General features: G+C 43.5%; 1 protein-coding gene across 1 annotated transcript in view; it reads right to left on the minus strand.

Moving 5' to 3' along the window:
- CELSR1 (cadherin EGF LAG seven-pass G-type receptor 1) overlaps positions 1-20,319 on the minus strand; it is a 198,954-nt gene that overhangs the window by 50,882 nt on the left and 127,753 nt on the right. The window contains exons 5-6 of the mRNA XM_042872737.1: positions 18,661-18,776; positions 15,418-15,506 (exon numbers count right to left, since the gene is read on the minus strand). Coding sequence (XP_042728671.1) covers positions 15,418-15,506; positions 18,661-18,776 — 205 coding nt within the window. The remainder of the gene's footprint in view (positions 1-15,417; positions 15,507-18,660; positions 18,777-20,319) is intronic.

Genomic DNA, 20,319 nt, shown 5'->3' on the forward strand with positions numbered 1-20,319 from the left:
GGAAGAATTAATTGTATTAATCAACTATAAAACTATTAAGAACCATGGCATGGTTAAAAACACAAAACAATCACAATGAACAGTACAGAATATTGTGGATAATTTTGATTTCATTTATTAAAAGTAACTTCAAACTAGAGCTGATGCACATTAGTGTGGTCAGGGCAATGGAAAACTTAACAGACCAAAAGGGCTCATGAAGGCTAGCAAAGGAAAGTTGGGAAGAGTTTTGGAACTGAGAAGATGCAATCTCTGCAATGGATGCAGTACAAGAACAAATGGGTAAACGATGCCCATCAGTAATGTAGGCCAGAAATCACCAGATGATACCCTGCCCTAGGAGGGGTGATCTTTGGGAGAGTGGCAGGGGCAAAAATTACAAAGAAGAACTTAATTTGTTTGGAATTAGAGAAGCTCATGTGAGCAGTGGGCTGACCTGCGTTCCTAAGAAAATTAATCATAGCAATTAATGCTTACAAAATGTTCAATAAAGGCAATACCGAACACTAAATGACAGCACAAACATCTACATTTCAAGCATGATCTCCACTTCTGTGGAATATTACTGGAGCAAGACTGATCCTTAACAGGAGGAACATCTGACAGAAAACAGCATCAATTCACACTATTATTTTCTGGAAATGTGTTCAGAGAGTTAAAAGCCAGACTTTCATCTGGGCCCTTAGCAGTCCTTTCTGCCTGTCAGCCTCATCTCCTGAAACACCACGCTACCCTCAAAAGGCACGTTTCACTAGTGTGCCAATTCTGCACTCATGAGTAAATGTTCAGTGTGGTGTACAGGAATGTACCAGCATGACCCCCATTAATGGCCATGCAAGTCACGTAGCTGAGTTCCTGCTCACGGAACTGAAAATTTAGCTTGCACTGCTCTTAAGACTGCCTTTTAACTTATTCCTTGCCCAGAAAGAAGCTGGGATTCAAACTTCAAAGACCACATGCTGAAAAAGCGAGTAGCAAGGAGAGGAACCAAGCAGCGCCAGAGAGAACCTGGTCACCCTTCAACAAAGCACAAAAGAATGTGTATGTCCTGGGCTGAAAACAGAAAAAAATAAAATAAAATAGTAACATTAAAAAAAAAATGTTGCAGAGCATTACCATTATCATCATGTAATGATTCTTCAAATATTTGGTGTACCCCATATTAAAGACTGCTGCATTCGTATCTGTGCTTGTCTGTCATAACTGCACACAGAGTAGTGAGAAGGAAGCAGGGCCCTGACACATTAAAGAGCTCCCTTCATTTTTCTTTATCTATAAAACAAGACAATTCATATTCATGCTCCTCAAACCATGGCAGTAAGCACATAAAATAGTGAACAATGGCCACTGTCGGGCTGTGGAGGTGCTGCTTCTGCTCTGCCACCTGCAGGCATTTCCTGCGGTCGCAGCTGATGACAGAATGAGAAAATGCCACTGAAAAAGTACTTTACTGGAGATGCCAGATCTGATTGTAGTGAAACCCAAGTGTGGAGCAATGAACTGTTTTGACACCATCCCACAACCTCAACAGAAAGAAACATATGTAGATCCTCAAAGGTGCCTGAAAAAAGCTGAGAAGCTTAATCTGTGAACTTGTGTTGTATAAATGGAGCCGGATAGAGGAGAGAAGGTCATCAAAACACACATGTTTATAATTTGCATATCTACTGCACAAATCTACTCCCATTCCACTTAAAACATCAGAGAGAGATTCTGATATATCTCAGTTTCATTTGGATCCTTTCTTATTTTAAAGTAAATATTTAACTGCTGGAACTCACATAGTTACTTATTAAAGATACAGATGTTCTAATAATGCATAGTGAATGGAAAAGACATACAGATTGATGGATAATGGAAGCCTTGTTCTGTATTCTTAAAACATTTATGTTCCATTTTTACATTATAAATAATATTGTTTTCAAAAGTCACAACGCAAAATCACTGCAGAAATTTAAGCAAATAGTCCATCTTTGGTAGATTTATCTTGAATTAAACCAGACTGAATACACAGAAAAGTATTGCAAAGTGCCAAAGTTTATTTAGACAATCAATAGCAGCTATGAGGATTAGTTCTCTGGATCTTACCCTGTATTAGTTAATCCAAAGATCACAAAATCTTTGAATACCTTGAGTTGGAAGGGATCACAAAGATTACCTTGTACCACCCTGCCACCCGCTAATTCAGGCACCAGATCAGGCTGCCCAGGATCCCATCCAACCTGCTCTTGAACCTCCAAGTATGGGACATCCACAGCTTTTCTGGGCTGCCTGTTCCAGCACCTCACTACCGTCTCAGCGAATGAGCTTTCCCAAACGTCTTACAAACGTCTCCTCCATCTGGAACAATCTCCATCAAATTCTATTCTCACTGAAAAACTTGCCATTTGACTTCTTGCAAAGATGGAAAGAGCGATAGTAGAGCATTTTTGGTCAGCCACAGAACAGTGTTCCTTCCTCATGGGTATTTCCTGACCTCACGCTCAAAGCTGTGCTCTGCAGTCCCAGCCTTGGCCACAGCTCCTTCCATGCGTCCAGCCGCCCCAATGAGCCCAGTGAAGGGGCTGACACTGCAGGAGAAGACTTGGCAGCAGACCGCAAACATGGCCAAGACTTTGAGATGGAAACTCCTGAGAATGAGACCAAACTAATCTAGTCATGCTTGGTATCAGGAGAGCTGTTTTTCTCAGAGGATATATATAATGCCACATGCTGTAAATGCCTTTCCTTGGCTCACTGTACTCATCAAAAATCTGTTTTAGAAAGTTGGCCTTTTATCCATATGCTTTGTGTGGCATGTTTTAATATGCAGAGCTTGGCTTGTTTGTCTTTAAATAAGTGTGAATCTGTAAAAAGAAAAGCCATCCTGAAGTCAGTGCCAGCCTTTCAGGGTTTCCAAGAGTCTGCTTACTGGACAATAAGTTACCCTTCTGTTTTTGTTAATCAGTAGCTAATGATTTATTGACTGTTATGAGTGGTTAAAGGTTAAAAAGAATCTGTTTCCTAGCTATTTTTAATACAAAACAACACTCCTCTGCATTGTTAACGTGCTGGTTCAAACCCCGAGTTGCTCAGTGCCTCACACCACTCCCTCTGGGTTTCTTTTCTTCCCAGCCTTTCCAGCTACAGTGATAATGGGGGAAAATGGAGCCACCAGCAGTGGGTCCCGTGGGATGCTGCTGCTGGACTGTCCCCCTCCTGGCTCCCTGGCGCTCATTAGGCCGCCCGCCAGCCCCCGGCCCCTTCGTTAACCCCCGGCCCCTGTGCTGCCATCCAACGCCTAGAAGGCAGCGAGCCCCTCTGATTCCCAGGCGATGCTGTGCTGCTTCACTGGTCAAAAAGCTCATTAACCGCCTGCCGCCACGCTCTGCCTCGGCCAGCAGCCCCTGGCCGGCCCCACGAGGAGGATAAATAAATAAGCAGGAAAAAACAAACGCATTGGCCAGCAGGAAGGAGAGAAATGCCAGTGAAACTTAGTGCTGTGCTGTGAATTTTTCTGATCAGCTGGGAAATTCTACATTAGGTGAGATTAAGAGAAACCATTAATGTTGATCTCTGCTTTTTTCCAGTTTCCCTCTAGAGATTTCCAAAGCACCTTTTAAATTAGTGACGTGAAGAACAGAAAATCTCTTACAAACATCCACTGGATCCCTCCTGATGAGTCACCAGGGAAAAGCAGGCCGCATCATTTCACATCAAACCCTCGTTCCTTTGATGTATGCATCCCCTTTACTCTCTGAATATTTTAATGGCATTTCTTTATACAAACTTGGCTCAAGTCTATAGAGAAACATGAGAGCCTGTGACAGTGAAAAGGAAAACCCCAAAGCTTCCCATCAGTGAATCAAAAATGCAAATGCTGAAAAGCCACCAGACCAGTTCCTTTCCTAGGCAAACTCCCTGCAGCATCAGTAGTCCGCATTCAGGCTGGGCTGTGGGGCTGAGCGGGTTTTACTGGCCTGGTTTGTTATCTCCTTTTTGGCTGCATCCAGCAGGCAGGCTTCTCACACAGTCAGGGGATGTGGCACATGTGAGCAGCACAGCTCTCAGAGCTGTAGAGATGGAGCGGCCTCATGTCCCACCTCATGTCCCACCATGTAGCAACGGCATGGGGCCTCGCCGCAGAGCTGTCAGGAGCAATGTGCATGCACAGCTGGCATCCAGAAGTACTCCTTGTATCACAGAGAGTGAACAGCATCTTCACAAGTCCCATACAACTCCTGCCAAGGCATGCTCTTGGATTTGACTAATTTTGGCCCCCTGCAGCCCTCTCCTATTCTCTGTTGTGCCACTATGGCTGTGTCCCTTCTCCCTACCCTCTCTTTCTCTCTGAAATTTTTTTTTTGCCTTTTTTTCTGCCTCCCTCCCTTCCACCTGCTCCCTTCACAGCATTGTTCTCCTTCAGGTGCTCTCCTCTCCCACTTCAGCAAATCTCCCTTCACTATTTGTCCCTACATCACAGTACAACTCCCAAACATATTTTGCTGTCTATAAATACAGTATTTATTACATCTTACTCATGCATCCAGAACAAAAACATCATTGCTGTCAGGTTGCGGGTAACACCTAGAAATAGTACAACACAGCCAACTCTCTCCCTTATCCTTGTCCCAGGCGACATCTTGCCAATGCTGGATATTAGGAAAAAGTTCAGGTTGGATACTAGCAACGATTTCTTCTCAGAAAGAGTAGTGATGCACTGGCTCAGGCTGCCCAAGGAGCTGGTGGAGTCACTGCCCCTGGAGGTGTTAACAACCATGTGGATGTGGCACTGAGGGACATGGTCAGTGGACATGGTGGGGATTGGTTATGGTTGGACTATATGATCTTAGTGGTCTTTCCAACCTTAATAATTCTATGATTCCGACTGTGCTGTGGCTTAGTGCAGGTGTCGGGGACACAACTGGGTCTATCAAACCCAGGAGTCCCACACTGCCATATGGACCATGTGAGAGTCCCCCAGGCCCTCTGGTCCCCAGGTAATTGCAAAGCCCTGCTTCCCCTCACTCCACAGACATGCAAAATGCCTGAAAAGTTCACCAGGAATTAGTGAGTTACTATAGATTTAGTGTGTGATTAAAGGGAGATAGCAGTGCACTTCAAAGTCCTGGCACTGAATTCCTGAGGTGCCATTTCAATGACTTTGCTGAAAACAGCATGCCATGCTAAATTGGTGTTTCATCCCCTCCGAAATAGAATAGAGGGTGAAAATGTTCCTTTGCAAAAACAAAAAGGACAGAGGCATTTTTTGGAAGAACAACGTACTTTGTCAGAAACAGAAACACACAAAAAATAGTGGCACTTGATGAAGGGAAATAAATGGTTGTCACCACAGGTGCGACCCTAATGACTGGAACCCAAACCTGCCAAACCTGAAGGAAACTATGTGATGTCACAGCGTCACTGAAACCAGAACTGAGCATGTCACGGCTCCCAGTGCTAAATGCCACTTGGTAACCCCACTGCTTGTTCCCCATCTCTGAACAGCAGTTGTTTCTGCAGGGCCCAGCCTTCAGCACAGTACCAAAGCTGAGGCCTGATGATGAGCTGAAGACCCTCCAGCCTGCCACCTTCCTGCCTCTTCAGCTTTCAGAGGATCTGAAAATCATCTTTTGGGGAGATGCTATTAAATCTTCAAGGAGAATTGTGATGTGAAGGTGCTAGACAGCCTGAGCCAACCCAGGCTGCCTGGTGCCAGCTTGTCCAGGGCTGTCTGCAGGGCAGAAAGCCCAAAGCCACGGGGACCACACAGCTGAAGCCCAGCCAAGGGGAGGGGTGGACGCAGGCTTTAAGCTCTGTTTGGTTTTGACTTCAAGATTCTCAGTGCAAAAATCCTGGGTAGTGCTTTGGAAACGTCCCTTTTGCATGCAAATATAAAATCACTATCACAACAAGTATGTCAGGTGTTGCTTGCAAATTCTGCCAGAATAATGTTTCAGAAGCACCGGGGAGAGAAAGACAGCAAAGCATTCTGTACTGCCCTGGCCCACTTCCTCCCTAACATTTCTCCAAGCTGTTACAGATAGCTGAGCAATTCAGGGCTGGGGAGCAGGACACACTTTGCATTTCAATGACCCTCAGATGACTTTCACTGCTTTACACTTTCATTTCCTGAGACACCGATGTAGAGGCCAGTTATTTGTTATTTTGTGTCAAGGCAATGGAATGTCGCTCTACAGCCAAGCCCTGATTTCCTTTCTCAGGTATTAATCACTTTTCACTTATCCTTTACCAGAAAAATATATATATATATATCAACAAAAACAATTACTACTAATTGAAATCTGTAAGAATAAATATCACGTTCTGCAAGAGCAGGTTGGCTGGCCCCATTATGCCCACTAAAACCTGCAACCATGCAACCATGTCAGAGCAGGACTAAAAAAAAGTACACATGAGCGAGACAACCCTGTAGTGATTTCCAGGAGGGTTAGGAGAGAAGGAATGGTTGTCACAGGCCAGTGCAAGTCGTGCTAAGGGAGCGTTAGATGGATGTGGAGGAGTGTAAGACTGGGACCATCCCACAGCAACACTTCTCCTGCCTTCCCAACTCTCACCCTTCTCACGTGCAACACAGAAGATGGGGCTCTGGATGGGTTTTCACAAGATCCTGCCCCATTTTATGAGTGAAAGGAACTGATGCTATTATCTACTCATGTTTTTGCCTAATAAAACAGAACTCACCACAGAACCATTCAGTCCTGCCCCAACAACATTGCTCACTTGAGCTAAAATTTTCCCTTGGAAATGGAAAAGCTGACATGACTTAAAGATTTCAAAGGATGGTAAAACCACCAGAACTTTGGATAGGTAACTGCAGATTATCTACCTTACCTGTTAATGATGTGTGTTATTCCTAGAATTTGTCAAGCTTCTGTATACCAAACCAATGATCTTATCTAGGACTTCCATTGACAATCCTCAGGACTTCTGTGGAAGCTGTTGAGATGAGGCTCAGCAAAGATGGGAGTCTGAATCATGAGGAAGTGACTCATACACTGAGCTATTTCTGCAGAGGTTACCTTTACTCGTGACAATTTCAAAATTGAGCTTTGAGCATGTAGGAAATGACATGTTTTGCATTCAGACATGAGGTACATTTTATGTGTTTGACTAGAACAACATTGTGGTCTTTGTAAAATCCTGTAAAATCCATTCAGCAATGGAAAATCTGATTTCTTTCCCTTCCTTTGGATGCTTGTAATTTTAATTGCTAAGGATTTTTTCTTTTTTTTTTTCTTTTTTAAATGGCTATGCCTGCTAGCACCAAAACCCACTGTACAGATACATAATGCAAGTGCACAGAAACAAATTCCTCTAGTTCAAAGGTCATACCCATATTCAGTGGGTGCCTCCAGCAGTAGCTACCACCATGCTTTAAGAGCATACCAATCCACCCACCAAAAGCACAAAAATCTACTCATTCAGGAATTTCTGTTCTTTTAAGAAAGTCGTCAGAAAAGTACCATGATAGCATTTGACTTATACTGGCAACTCTGTAAAAATTCCATGGCCTCTTTAGTTGGAAAGTAAATTAAACACACATGCCTCTCTGGCCCTGAATGGCAAAGCAAGTGAGTTTTTCAATGGAATAGCTTATCTTCCTTGTATAACTAAAGAAACCACTCCTTGTGAAATTAGGCGCTGTACTTAAGAAGGTAGCCACTGACAAATCTTTACTACAGGTAAAGAAGACTGGACTGCTGCTCTGTCCCCTATGTTTTTGATGTCCTGCTTTCCCATGCTTAAGCTATCATGAAAACTCATGACATTTTCAGTATTTACAATGCCCTCCCTCCCCTCCAAAAAAATATTTGCTTAACACTGCAATTAATGCCTTGCATTTTTTCACCACCAGGAGATGCCAAGAACTGCTGGACCAGGACTGAGCTAATCACAGGCACTGTGGACAAAGCAAGTTTCTCTAAGACAGAATTCAACTCTGGAGGGCCCACACCTGATCAACAGTGGCAATATCATAACCTTCAACAACTGCTTTGTTTACTTACAAAATCTCCCTCAATCCTTTAACAAATTAGTCTGGAAGCCACCAGGAGGATTAACTTCAGAAATTCTCCCTCAGATTACAATTATGTCTGCTCAGATGTCAGGAGTGACAGCCATTTACATAAGCCGTGTCTAATCTTTATTGCAAATTACATTTCCAGCACTTTGACTTGTGTTGGATCTGTCTTTTCAGCAAGAGCTCCAAAAAAATGAAAGGGAAGGGAAAGGAAGCCTCTCCCCATTGTGGGAGGTGCTCTCAGCACAAGCTGTAACACCCAATGCTTATCCAAGGATTTCACTGTCAGCCAAATTTTCTAACCGTTCCAAGATAAACAATACTGGTTGGCATCCTGGACACCATAAGGGCAAAATCTTCCAACCTTGGTCCAATGACTGGTGGCAGCAAGGTGGTTTTTGTCCAGGGAGCTGGCAATCTCTATTCAGCAGCATTTGCTTACCTCATCAATCACTGGGGCAGCTGGCAGCTTCATCAGAGCGCAAGTCGAGGCTGGGCAAACATTGCTTTCATTCCAGACAGAGACAGGGATAGAGACAGGCAATGGCGGGGCATGGAGAGGTCTGTGCTGAGCCCCTGTTCTGTGCTCTGGTTCACCTGTTAGCCTTGGGACAGACCCAGCACTTCTCACAGGAATTACTGGTCCCAAATACAGAATAATTCTGTTTCCACAAGAGGTGAATTTGTTGTCACCAGAGAACAGCGTGCTTTCAGAAGATGAGAGACCTGTGCCTGCAGGCCCCAAAGGCACCTGGCATAGGGCCACACAGAGCAAGGCTGACTGTCCAGGTTGCTGCATTTCATCCCACCCTACTCAAAATAAAGTGCTACATCCATCTCCCTAATGCAGATTAACACAATGGTTATGTGCGAGCACAGAGGTGGAACTTAATTTTTAAAAGGGAACTTTTGCCTGTGTCTGCTGAAGTCCTTTGGAAGTGCTCCCAGTCCCTCGACACTGGCTCTCAAGAGCCAAAACAGAGGCTCTGCTAAAATAAAGGCAGTGATGACTGTTACAGGTTTGCTATAAAGATAATGAAAATCCTAAAGATTATTCTGTTAATGAGTTGCAGGCATAACATGCAACAGAATGAGAAAATGCAGGAATTGTACAAGACAGAATCCGGGAAGAGCTCGCAGTTGCAACATGGTCAGTAGGTACTGCACTAGAAAGGCATGTTCCAGCATGTGCTTACACAGCCTCTTCCTTTCGTTCAGCCAGAAGGTGCCACTGGGCTGGGTGTCTAGAAGGTGCCTGTGTAGAAAAGCCATTCTGGCTTGACTTTGTCTCTCCAAGATGACTGTGTAAATGTTGTCAATACTATCTCAAGGTCTTTGCTCCCTGTCCATTACGGGAAAGCTTTACCTTGAACCTGCTAAACACCAACCCTTTGTAAAATCCTTTGTATTTATTACTTAGATACAATGAATATTGTACATGGAGATGGAGAGTGTGCATGGAGTGAAGGTGAGTATTTTGGATCAGACCTGTATATGCTTTACATTTGATTTTCACCGCAAGAGAATTGAACAATACTACCAATAAGTGAACTCTTAATTTATGCCTCTTTAAATATCTTTTGATTAATATGCATAAAACTAAATGCTGGGGTATGGCTAATTCTAGCAAGTAGAGAAACAAGCTTGGGCTGTCAGAAAAAAAATAAAGATCATCATGAAACTGTGCTGATGAGGAACATCTTGAAACTGCAACACCCAAGTAAAATACCCACAAAAGTAAAGAAGCTACTGGTGAAAATGATGGAGTACCTCAAGATGTACCTCCAGACTTTAGACCAGATTTCTTGTATCATTATCTATGAATCTCAGGACCTCTTCCTTAACTAGGGACACGCTAAAGGCAACGGCAGGGAAAGCAGGCTGCTTTGTATACAACCAAAGCTGCTGGTACCCAGTAGAGTCATCAGGTCCCAACTGCCTGCGAATCTCTTTGGTGACAATGTACTTTGCAAACGAACCTCCACTAAATGTCTTGACTCTTTCAGTCCATTTGGAGCCCATTTTGAAACCCATGCAGGGACACAAGGAAGCTGAGGCTGATGGAAGCAGTGTTGATGGCCATGGCTGGCAGACATGGTGGGGAGCAGTCTGAGGAAGAATGGGAGCTGGAAGGGGCTGTGGTTTCCCCACATGGTGTATGCAGGAGAAGACGAGAGTGCGGAGCAGGGCAGGATTTCAGCAAGGAAAAGCAGTGTAAGGGGAATCGGTGATGGCAAACGGACCAACCCATGATGTTGGAGGTGAGTGGTAATGGAGCCTTTCCCAAGCGCTGCCCTGGAATGGCTTGCAGATGTCCTTTTCGTTTGCTTTTTTTTTCCTTTTTTTTTTTTTTTTTTCTTGTCCCTTTCCTTCAATCATTTAATCTCCTGAACCCTAAGAAAGTACAGATTCTGTTCAGTTCCTCCACCCAGAGGTAGACCACTACCAGCACTGCTGCTGTTCATCCACAAAATGGGATGTGTGGATGTAGACCTAAAATTACTCATTCTGCTGATGCCGTACAACAGCTACACAGGCATAGTTTAATAACCATTTAGGATCAGCCATGAAGGCCAAGCATGCACAAGGGGAGAGCTGCAAAATGTACCCGAGGTGCAGAAAATCAATTACAGCGTGCGTCTTGGCACAGAAGCAGAGGGGATTTTGGCAACAGTGAAGAACCACCATTCAAAGGGATGGGCACAGGCTCTTCTGGAAGAAAAGGCATGGGCAAATTCTAGCCCTCAAGTGAGCTCAGAGCCCAATCTTGCTGGCAAGACTCAAGTTTCAGCTTGCCTCAGTTGCAGGCCAGCTAACCCCATTGTGGGGAGGAAAAAAGCCGGTCCCTGTGATGGGTGCTGCTCCCCAGGCAGCCAGGCTTCTGAAGCAGCAATCATGTATCTCTTCAGCAGCTTCAGGGAATGCAAGGAAGGAGTGAAAAAAAGCACCTTACTACTACCTGTTGTCAAACAGGTCCAGCTGTGGAAGAAGCATGACGTTTGTCCTGAATATCTCCTTACTAGGAGCTGGAGGACTAAGCACCTAACACAGCCACGGTTCTCCAAAGCATCCTTGTTGCTGTGAGCCACTCTGTGATTCATTTGGGTATTTGTGCAGCCCATCTTCCACAGCAGCTGCAATGCACTTCAGGCACACGAGATCGCATGCTTCTCTCTGCCCTTTCCAGATTTTCCATCATTTAAGTAAAATTACCCTGTACTCCCTTAAAGAGACGCAGAATGAGCTTCTGCCTACAGAACAGTAACGTCCTTAAGTGACTTTGATGTCACATACATAAGTAACATACAAAATGCACAGTATATAAATATACATGTTCGGGCTCTCTATAATTAAAAGAACATGTCCATACGTAAAACAGTTTTATCTCTTGCCAAATGATGAATTCTACCCCGAGGTAATGAGTTAGGTAAAACATTAACATAAATGTGATGGTGTATCTTAAATTCTCAACAAAATTGAATTTCTATCAGAAGTCTGGGAGAGTGGCTTGAAGTTTTCACTTAATTAAAAACATCACCCATTATCCAGGCTCACTGAAATCTCCCGTACCAAAAACACCCCACAACATGATGCTGTACACATAGTGAAAGCCAGCTAATTTCTGTGATACTACTGATACTGAGCATTGCTATCACTGAACACCCTGGTGGTTTTGGTCATATTCCAGACTGACAAACATCAGCATCACTTAACCCACTGACCGTCATTCACTACTGCAGGTTCAGCCAGAGGACCATTAGCGACCAAACCAGCACAGACTGTGCTCTCATTGTGCAGACAGGACTATCAAGGCAAAGCAAGTGCTCATTTTGCCACTGCCCTGTGAACAAGCAGCAGGCATTTCTGCTGTTTTCCATCAATGCATTATTTGCCAAGTTTAAATCTTTCCCCTTTTGCCACTTTTCTTTCCAAATTAATACAAATATCTCTTTTCTTCTGAATTTTATATAGATCCATATACCTCTTGAAAAAGAAGGTCATGCAGGTCACCTCTAATTCAATACCGTTGACTCTAACGGCTGCAAGATCAGGCTGCCAGAAGCTAACAGAATCAGCAAACAGCTTTCCTCCTGCTTTCCCCCAGCTGTCAGCAAACCTCTGTAACTGCAAAAAATACTGCTTACGTGTAAATCATTGTCTTGCTGCTGGGTAAGTGACAAGACTTTTAATATATAACTGAAACAAGAGAAGAGTTATATAGTTCATATAGCTACAGATTCTTTCCTCTTGGTGTTTGCCACCTGGGAATTCAGTTAGAGAGCCAACACTTAGTCAGTAAGACATCCACAGGTCTCATTTAGGCATTTCCACATTTCCAAGGGTGTTCAGTGGAAGCATCACCACGGTGAGTGAATGGGCTGGAAGAAGAATTACAGAGGACACTGCTCACAGGACAGAGGTGTGGGACAACCAGCTGCAGTGGAACTACCTCTGCTTTTTCTGACTGGCACTCAGAATTCAGAAAGGGACCCATTTACAACAGAGACTTGAGGGAGGAATTGGTATGTGTGAAGAAGGGCAGAGGCAGGCTGGCGTCAGATCTGGAAGGGGGGCTGGACCAGCCTCCTCTTATTGAGTCTCAAATGTCTGTCCCTCAGGGGCAGAGGACCCTTACAATGAGGGATCAATTGTAAAACAACATTTTTTAGATGGAACTGAAGATACCTGTAGTTTTAGCAAGTGCACTGCTCCTGAGTTGAGCATAGAAAATAATCCTTGAGTCATTTCTACGCTTACTTCACATTTACTTATCATTTACCACTGAGCTGACCCCACAGCAAGGCACCAGCTGGGGTGAGAAACTGATGCTGCAGAAGCTTCCTTTGAGAGCTGTGCCGTATACACAGCTCACTTGCTCCTGAATTCCAAATTTCAGTGACATTCAGCAAAACTTCATCCAGAGCTGCAGATGCCAAAAACTACTTAGACTGCGCTTGTCTCCCAACACAATCAACTCAGATTTCAAGAACAGCTCCCAGACCTGTGGAAACTCATCTCAGAAAATTTGCTTTGGTGTGAAGCACTTTAGGTTATGTGTCAAAGTCTGTTAGCCATTCTCCTCAAAAATTTAAGATGAAAAATTAACCTCATCTGTGAAGAAATCTGATACTACTTATGTGAATTGCAGCAGTACCTAAAAGTTCCACAGAAGACCAAGCCTCTTTTTCTTTTTTTTTTTTTTTTGCTAGATGCTGTATGAAGAAAAAGGGAAATAAAAAGGGAAATAATTTGAACAGTTTCAAGCATAGTATTTTTAAAAAGCATACTTTAAAGAAGTTTAACAGAAAAAAAAGAAACTGAGGAAGAAGAATGAGTCTAAGAGTGCCTATCTCAGGGAGGTTGCACAGGGAGGGGCAGAAGCAGAGATGGGGCGAGGACATGGCACTGTGCAGTGGGATTTTGGAAGGATGCAGCACCTGCAAAACAATACCAGTGCAAGACACAGTGCAACTCTTGTCCTGCCTCAGCCCATCTGCGAGCTGTGTGTGATTCAGGCTAAGTCATGAGTTTTGTGTACTGTTATCCAAACATGCCTTCACCTCATCAAGTTTAGACACAGCATCCCATTTACTCTGGCACAACCCAAGTCCCTAAATTATTTCTGTCTTTTCAACTTGCTCACAGGCATTTTTCTTCCAGCCCCGTTAAAATACAAAGTAGCCAGGGAACTGCTTTACCAGCAAACAGAAGCCAGGTGAAGGGCACAGAGCCCCGCAGGGCCGCCCAGCTGCATCCCTCAGCACCAGAATGAGGTCAGCAGTAGGGCCCTCCCCACTCTGCCTCTCCTCCCCAAAATCCCCCCACAGTGGGGACCAGCTCACTCCCCTTGGAAGAAGTGGGGCTGAGGAATAAAAGACAGGGTGCCTGTATTAATGCCAGGAAAACACCAGTCCCTACACCGCAAGCACCACACACCAACCAGTCTGGCTGAAAACAAGGCAGGGGGTTATTTTTAACACCTGTGTCAGATCTCTTTGCCTTTTAAAGAGTGTCCTGGGCTGCCTGGGCCCTTATCTCCCTGACAGCGTGCCAGAGCTGCTCCCCAGGCCATGCTGCAGCTGCCACAGCCCTGCCACCGAGGAGCTGAGAGTGGGAGCATCTCCTCGTTGTCCCCGCAAATGCTTGGCTCTTCACTGAGAAAAACACAGGGCATGGCAACATGTTTAGTAAGAAAGCCCTCATGGAGTCCAGAGATGCAAGTATAGTCGCATGTCAAGCTTCATTTCTGTTTCTCTATGTTCCAGACAGTGGACAGCTAGAGGTATATTGGGTTTAAACAACAAAATTAATGAAATCTTGACTTCCTCAGCAGAATATCCTTAAGCTAGGAGACCCTTTGGACTCAAGAGTCCAAAGAAAACCTTCCTACTCAACCCACTACACAAACTGTGCTGACAGGATGCACCAAAGAGAAATAAAGAACTTGCTGATCATATTAATCCTTTGTCTTCCTTTCAGCTTCCCACATTAGTATCCTGTTTCCTTTTTAACAGCCAACAATACTCCTCTATTTCCTTATGTAATCCCTCCTAATGCTGTCATTTTGGACTTAAAAGCAGCGCTTCTCAGGAACTAAACAAATTCTCTCATTTTTGCTGTATGTTGAAGAGCTCTGACATCCATCTGCACACTGCACCCCCTGAATGCCTGCACTTTGCTGCTTCTCAAAGTGGCTGCTTCACACAAGTTCCCATCTCATCAAACCGAGCCTCCTTGTGACAGCTCCTAAGAGAGCACATGTTGACCCGTCCCCATGGGGATGGCCCCTCTGAGTGCCCTCGACAGCATGGAGCCATACTTGTTGCATTCCTCCTGCACATCCTTTCATATGCAGACAAAAAATAATGTAGTAAAATAGCTGTCAGTTACTAGAAAGTGTCACACATTTTACAATCAAATTTTCCAAAGCAGAAAGCTTGCATTGACTAAACTGGTTGCTTCACACATGAAAATAGGATTATATGGAGCAGTTCTGTTTTGCCTTAAAAAATTCCATCTTAGTGGTTTGTAATCACTATGCTGAAGGCTCTTGTACTGCACAGTTCTTCAAAAACTTCACATCAGTGTGTCAGTTATTTTAGATACACTGATATTCAGAAGGTTTTGAAGAACTGAAAGCTGTAAGAGCTGCAAGTACCTAGAGGTATGTCTGGTGGTAGTTCTAAGGAGGACATACAAGGTCAGACTTTGCCTTCTTGAGGTAAAGCTCAGAAGGAAGCTTTGACGCAGGCAGTGAGCAAGACCAGCCCCACTCATGCAGAGCTGGTTAAATAAATACAGTTTGGGTCACCTGCATACATCAGCAGAGCTCAGTGACGCGTGTCTCTATTACTGACAAATAATAGGGGTATCGCCAGTGTGATTTCCCTTACCTTATTGTAGTACTGCACCTGGACCGAATGCCATTGCCCATCACTGACCCCGCCAGGAATGAATGGTGCCACCGTTGTGGTCGTCTCCCCTGCAACAACAGCAGAAGAGAATCGGGGTCAGTGCTTCTGCAACTCCACCGAATCCCGCACTGCAACACAGCGTGACCTTCATTGGGCGCAGGATGCAGCCGCCTTACTTCCTCATGGAGGAATTGGGGATTTCGTCCAGGGAGGCAGTAAACAGCCCCAGTTTACTGCTCTTACTTTGGTGCACAAACACAAAAACAGCTTCTTACATATTCTGGTGAACTGTGTTATTTTCTGTTATGCTTTCTGCAGAGTGCATAGGTGTTGTGTAGATACAGTCACTGCTACAATGGCCAGCGTGACTTTTTTTACATTTCTGTCAGAAGCAGCACACTAAACTTTTTTACATAAAGGGCATGATGCAGCAGCAGAGAGGGCAGGGGGTGGTCAGGTTGGATATTAGGAACAATTTCTTCTCAGCAACAGTGGTGAGGCGGCAGCACAGGCTGCCCAAGGAGGTGGTGGGGTCACAGTCCACGGAGATGTGGAAGAACCACATGGATGTAGCACTGAAGGATGTGGTCATTGGGCATGCTGGGGATGGGCTGATGGCTGGAATAGATGATCTTAGTGGTCTTTTCAATTCTAATGATTCTATGCCAAGATATTTTCTTAGGGAACAGAATCCTACTTCCAGTCAGTTCCAGTCTGTCAGGAGTCCTGATGAGACCATGTCAGATAGTTATGTATAAAACACAGGAACAGTAACTGTGGATCTCAGCAAAATTTTACAAGTGATTAATGAAACTACTGGCAGCCCTTCAATATTTAAATTGGAAAGCAAGCTCTTCACATTGCAATTGTAAAGCAGAAGCCTTAAAATCAGGTCTGAGTAAGCACAACCTGCTCAGTAACCATGCATATCTGCTCCAAGGTAGCAACAAAATAAACATTCGTGTTGAAAGGACATAAAAGGCTTGGCAAGGAGAGCAGATTGCTAGGTTTTGTCCTTTTTCCCTTTCTCTTTTTTTTTCTTTTTTAAACAGTTGGAAAATTTTACATAATAACCCACAGGAAAATTCACTCCCTCCCATAAGTCAACATTATTGTAGAGCTTAAAAATGTACTTTCTACTCTTTTCTTGCAACAAATGCTTTACCCTGTGTGAAGCATTATTCCTTTCGCTCCTATTATATGTAATTCTGTTCATATCAGTTGAATACATTTGACACCTTGCTGCGATGCTTTTTATCATATGCTGATAGAAATGTGGTAAAAATATATTTTTTATTCAGTTAAAAAGCTTCCACAATAGGAATGTTCCTGGTCTTCAGTCACTTTGCTTTGCTTTCTGCGAAAAAGTTGTTGAGACAGGTAAAGCAGTCAGATCAGGTGTCCAAAACTTGCATTGTTCGTTAAATGCCACTTAAAACTATAAAACGTAAACCATTCTTCTTGCAAAGAAAATACCTTTTGTAAGGTACAGGATCAGACCTGCTCCGGGGTGCAGCAGAGCAAATCTAAATTTAGTTTCCTGTATTTTAAAAGAGTTCCTCCACATTTAAATGCATATAAGTGCAAGTTGATTTTTTTCTCATTCATCCTCAGGGTGCCTTCCTAGCAATTTTATTCAAGTTTAGACAAGTGGAACAGAGATACAGAAGAAAGCAAATCTCTCCACCAGTAGCATGTTATTTCATTACACTAATCCACGGAAAATGCATTCTAATTTGGACATCTTCTGGGTAATAAAGGAGAAATGAAACTGGAGTATCTTCTACCCTAATAGTCCACATATGCACTTAACTACAGTTGGTAAATGAATGGGGTCACACAGGATTTACAGAGCAGTCTGATGACCATGGCTGTCACTGGCAGGGAGGGTGTATCACCAGCATGAGCCTGTTGCTTCAACTGCTTTATTTCTTGCAATGTCTCTCCTTTCAAAGAGATAAGTGAGAGTCAACCGGAGCCTGCATGTCGACTTTGAAGGAGACCAGGAAATAAGAGGATAATTTATTTCCGGAGGTATGTGCCTTGTACAGAGCTACAAATGTCTCAGCTGATTACATGTATTGGGTCCCTGCTGCAGGACACTGCAGGGCTGGGCCCAGGTGGCCAGGCCCTCCTCCTCCAGCACCAGGCAGATGTGACATCAACCTCAGTTCCTGGGCCTCCATGTTTCCCCCCATCATGCAATAAAACACATGGGAACAATAGTCCTACTCAGGCATATGTTTCGTCCCACTTGAAAACATCCCCTCCACCAACTGCTTCAGCAATCCTGCTGAAGTCCGGAAGTTCATTTCTGCTGGCTTCAATGTGCTTCAGTTGCACTCTGACAGCTTCTTGTGCTACCCCTGTTATGGACATGAGCATAGCTGGTCTTGTTTTTTAATTTAAACCCCGGAAATATCCCTTTGTTGAGAATGGAACAGTAAGAGCTTGTTCTAATCACACTTTCATCAGGAAAAAGTTTGTTAATGTCAGGGTTGATTTTCAGTACGACACTTATTAACTGAGAGAAAGCCACAGTGACAGTGACATGGACCATCCCAAGTCTCGCTCATCGGCCTTCCCCTCTCTCTGTTCATGGTACCATCAAAAGATGCCAAGAAAGAATGCAAATGCCAAAGCCTCCATTTCATGTTCTCTAGCCCAGCTTGGCAATGAAGGAGCAGGTGTGTTCTCCAAAATTTATTGTGGATTACAGGGCAGGGAGGAGCTCCTAGTGGGCATTGATGGATTCCAGCGATGTACTGCTTGGCACAGGCAATAAAGAATGGCAAGCATTCTTCATTTGTCCGCTTTGGCTCACAGGTATTTTTTAGAATACAGTTAGGCACCCAGTTTCACTGCTGACGTAGTATAAAATTACATAAATACACAACATTTATCCCAGCATAATAAAATGAAGTCTCATTTAAGCAAGCACTGGCTGTCAGACTAGTGTTAATCTTTTATAGTACTCATAAACTCTGGATTTTATAACCGATATGTTGACAAGCTCCTGTCTACGACAGCGAGTGTTACCACCACAAAGTGCTACAATCTGGAGCACTCTGCAACACCCTCTGTCAATCGTTAACTGCACAGCGTCAGCCAGTTACTCTATTAACAAGGCAGCAAATACAAATCCATGGAAATACATCTTCAGCCAGGCTGAGAAGATCTCAGAACCGTAAGCAGAGACACTCTCCTGCAGTGCCACCCCACCTGCAGAGAACGTGAGCTGGATCTGCTCCTCAATGATCTCCAAGGCAATGAAGTCGTGCTTCTCGTTGAACCGCCCGTTGTAGAGGAGGAGAGCGTTCCTCTCCCTGGTTGCGAACCTGGAATGAGGAAACAAGTGGTCAGGTCACAGCCAGAAATGCAAGCCTTCGACTCGTTCTTCAGACAGAAAATTGTAAAATTAAATAAGCAGGAGCTTATTTAAGTTTTTGTTTTTTTCACATTGACAGAGGAGACTGTGATGGAAATTACAGAGACCTGCTGTGGATGGTGATCCTAACAAAAGGCGAAATGATGCAGGCACGCAATTCAGAGTGAGTATCTGATGCTATCCACAGTAGCAGTTCCTGCACTTTGCAGAGCTGGAAAGGCAGAAAGCAGTTTGACATCAAAGGGGGGGACTGCTGCCTGCTCTCTGTCCGCGTGCTGCATGCTACAAGGGGCGTTATAAACTGATCAAAAAGAACTGCTGGGGAAGCAAGGGCCAAAGAAAGATAAGAGGCATCTGAATAATGCCACACGGATCATCAAGGCTCATCAATCAACAGTAAAGCCAATCGGAGGAAGGAAAATAAACACTTCAACAATTCCACTAAATCAGTTCCAATGCGTGCATGTTTATTTTTCTTGTGTTTCCAATATGGGATATATCACACCTTTCCTGCAGCAAAACAGCCGAGCCCTCTTTTAGAAAAGCTGCTTTTTCACCAGCACAGAATGTTTTTTGAAAATTTCTGTGTGCTTTATGATTTTAAATCGAACCCTTTTAGCTTTGGGGATTTGCACACAGCTCTCATCTATTTACAAATGCAAACATTTATTAAGCTTCATTTTCACAAAGATTAATATTCCCTACAGAGAGGCAACCATGGGAATTTCTTGTGCTTCCAAATGGCTTCCAAATGATACTTGAAGTAAAATTTTTCAAATCCAAAGAATGTCTTTAACCAAAGTTGATTGTCATAAGCAGAGGCCTGAATCTGAGCTACACGAGAATGTACATCTTTGTTCCATTAAAATAGAAAATACCATATTTAGAGGAAGAGAATGAACTGTTCTGATTCAAAGCACAGAAGTCAAACTTTTGAAATTTCCAACAAAATACAAATTCTAAAGAGTATCCATTATAATCAATCAAAATATTGTACTACCATTTGATTTCTAAATAGTGCTACATTCTTTGACATAGTACAAAACAGTAGTAAAGGAAGTAAAAGTTGGACTAAATGAATTAAGACAATACCATTGAAATATTTCAATATTATCAAAACATTAATTTAGCTTTTACTTTTTCCACTCAAGCATTTCATGCAAAGCAATAAAGCCCCTGTAAAACATTTTGTAGCATCTCATTTTTTGGTGGATGTCTGCTTCATCAAAACTTTTTTGATCAAATCTAACCAGGTTAGATATAAGGGCAAAGGAAATGAGAAGCATCTGAGTGAGCTGACAGAATCTGTTTAACCAGCAACAACAGGAACCTTAGTTTTGCTTGAAAATATTTTTTGGATATAGCTACAATACTTTACCATCATTTTAATTAAAAAAAAGCAAAGTATCTTTCTATTTTTTATGCCTGTTAACTCAGTGTGTGCTCAGTTCCACTCTTTCGCACTATCCCAAAGCACCTGCCGCATCATATCC

This window comes from Lagopus leucura, unplaced genomic scaffold (assembly GCF_019238085.1).
Source record: "Lagopus leucura isolate 7727_CA_CO unplaced genomic scaffold, USGS_WTPT01 Super-Scaffold_100008, whole genome shotgun sequence".
Lineage (NCBI taxonomy): Eukaryota > Metazoa > Chordata > Aves > Galliformes > Phasianidae > Lagopus > Lagopus leucura.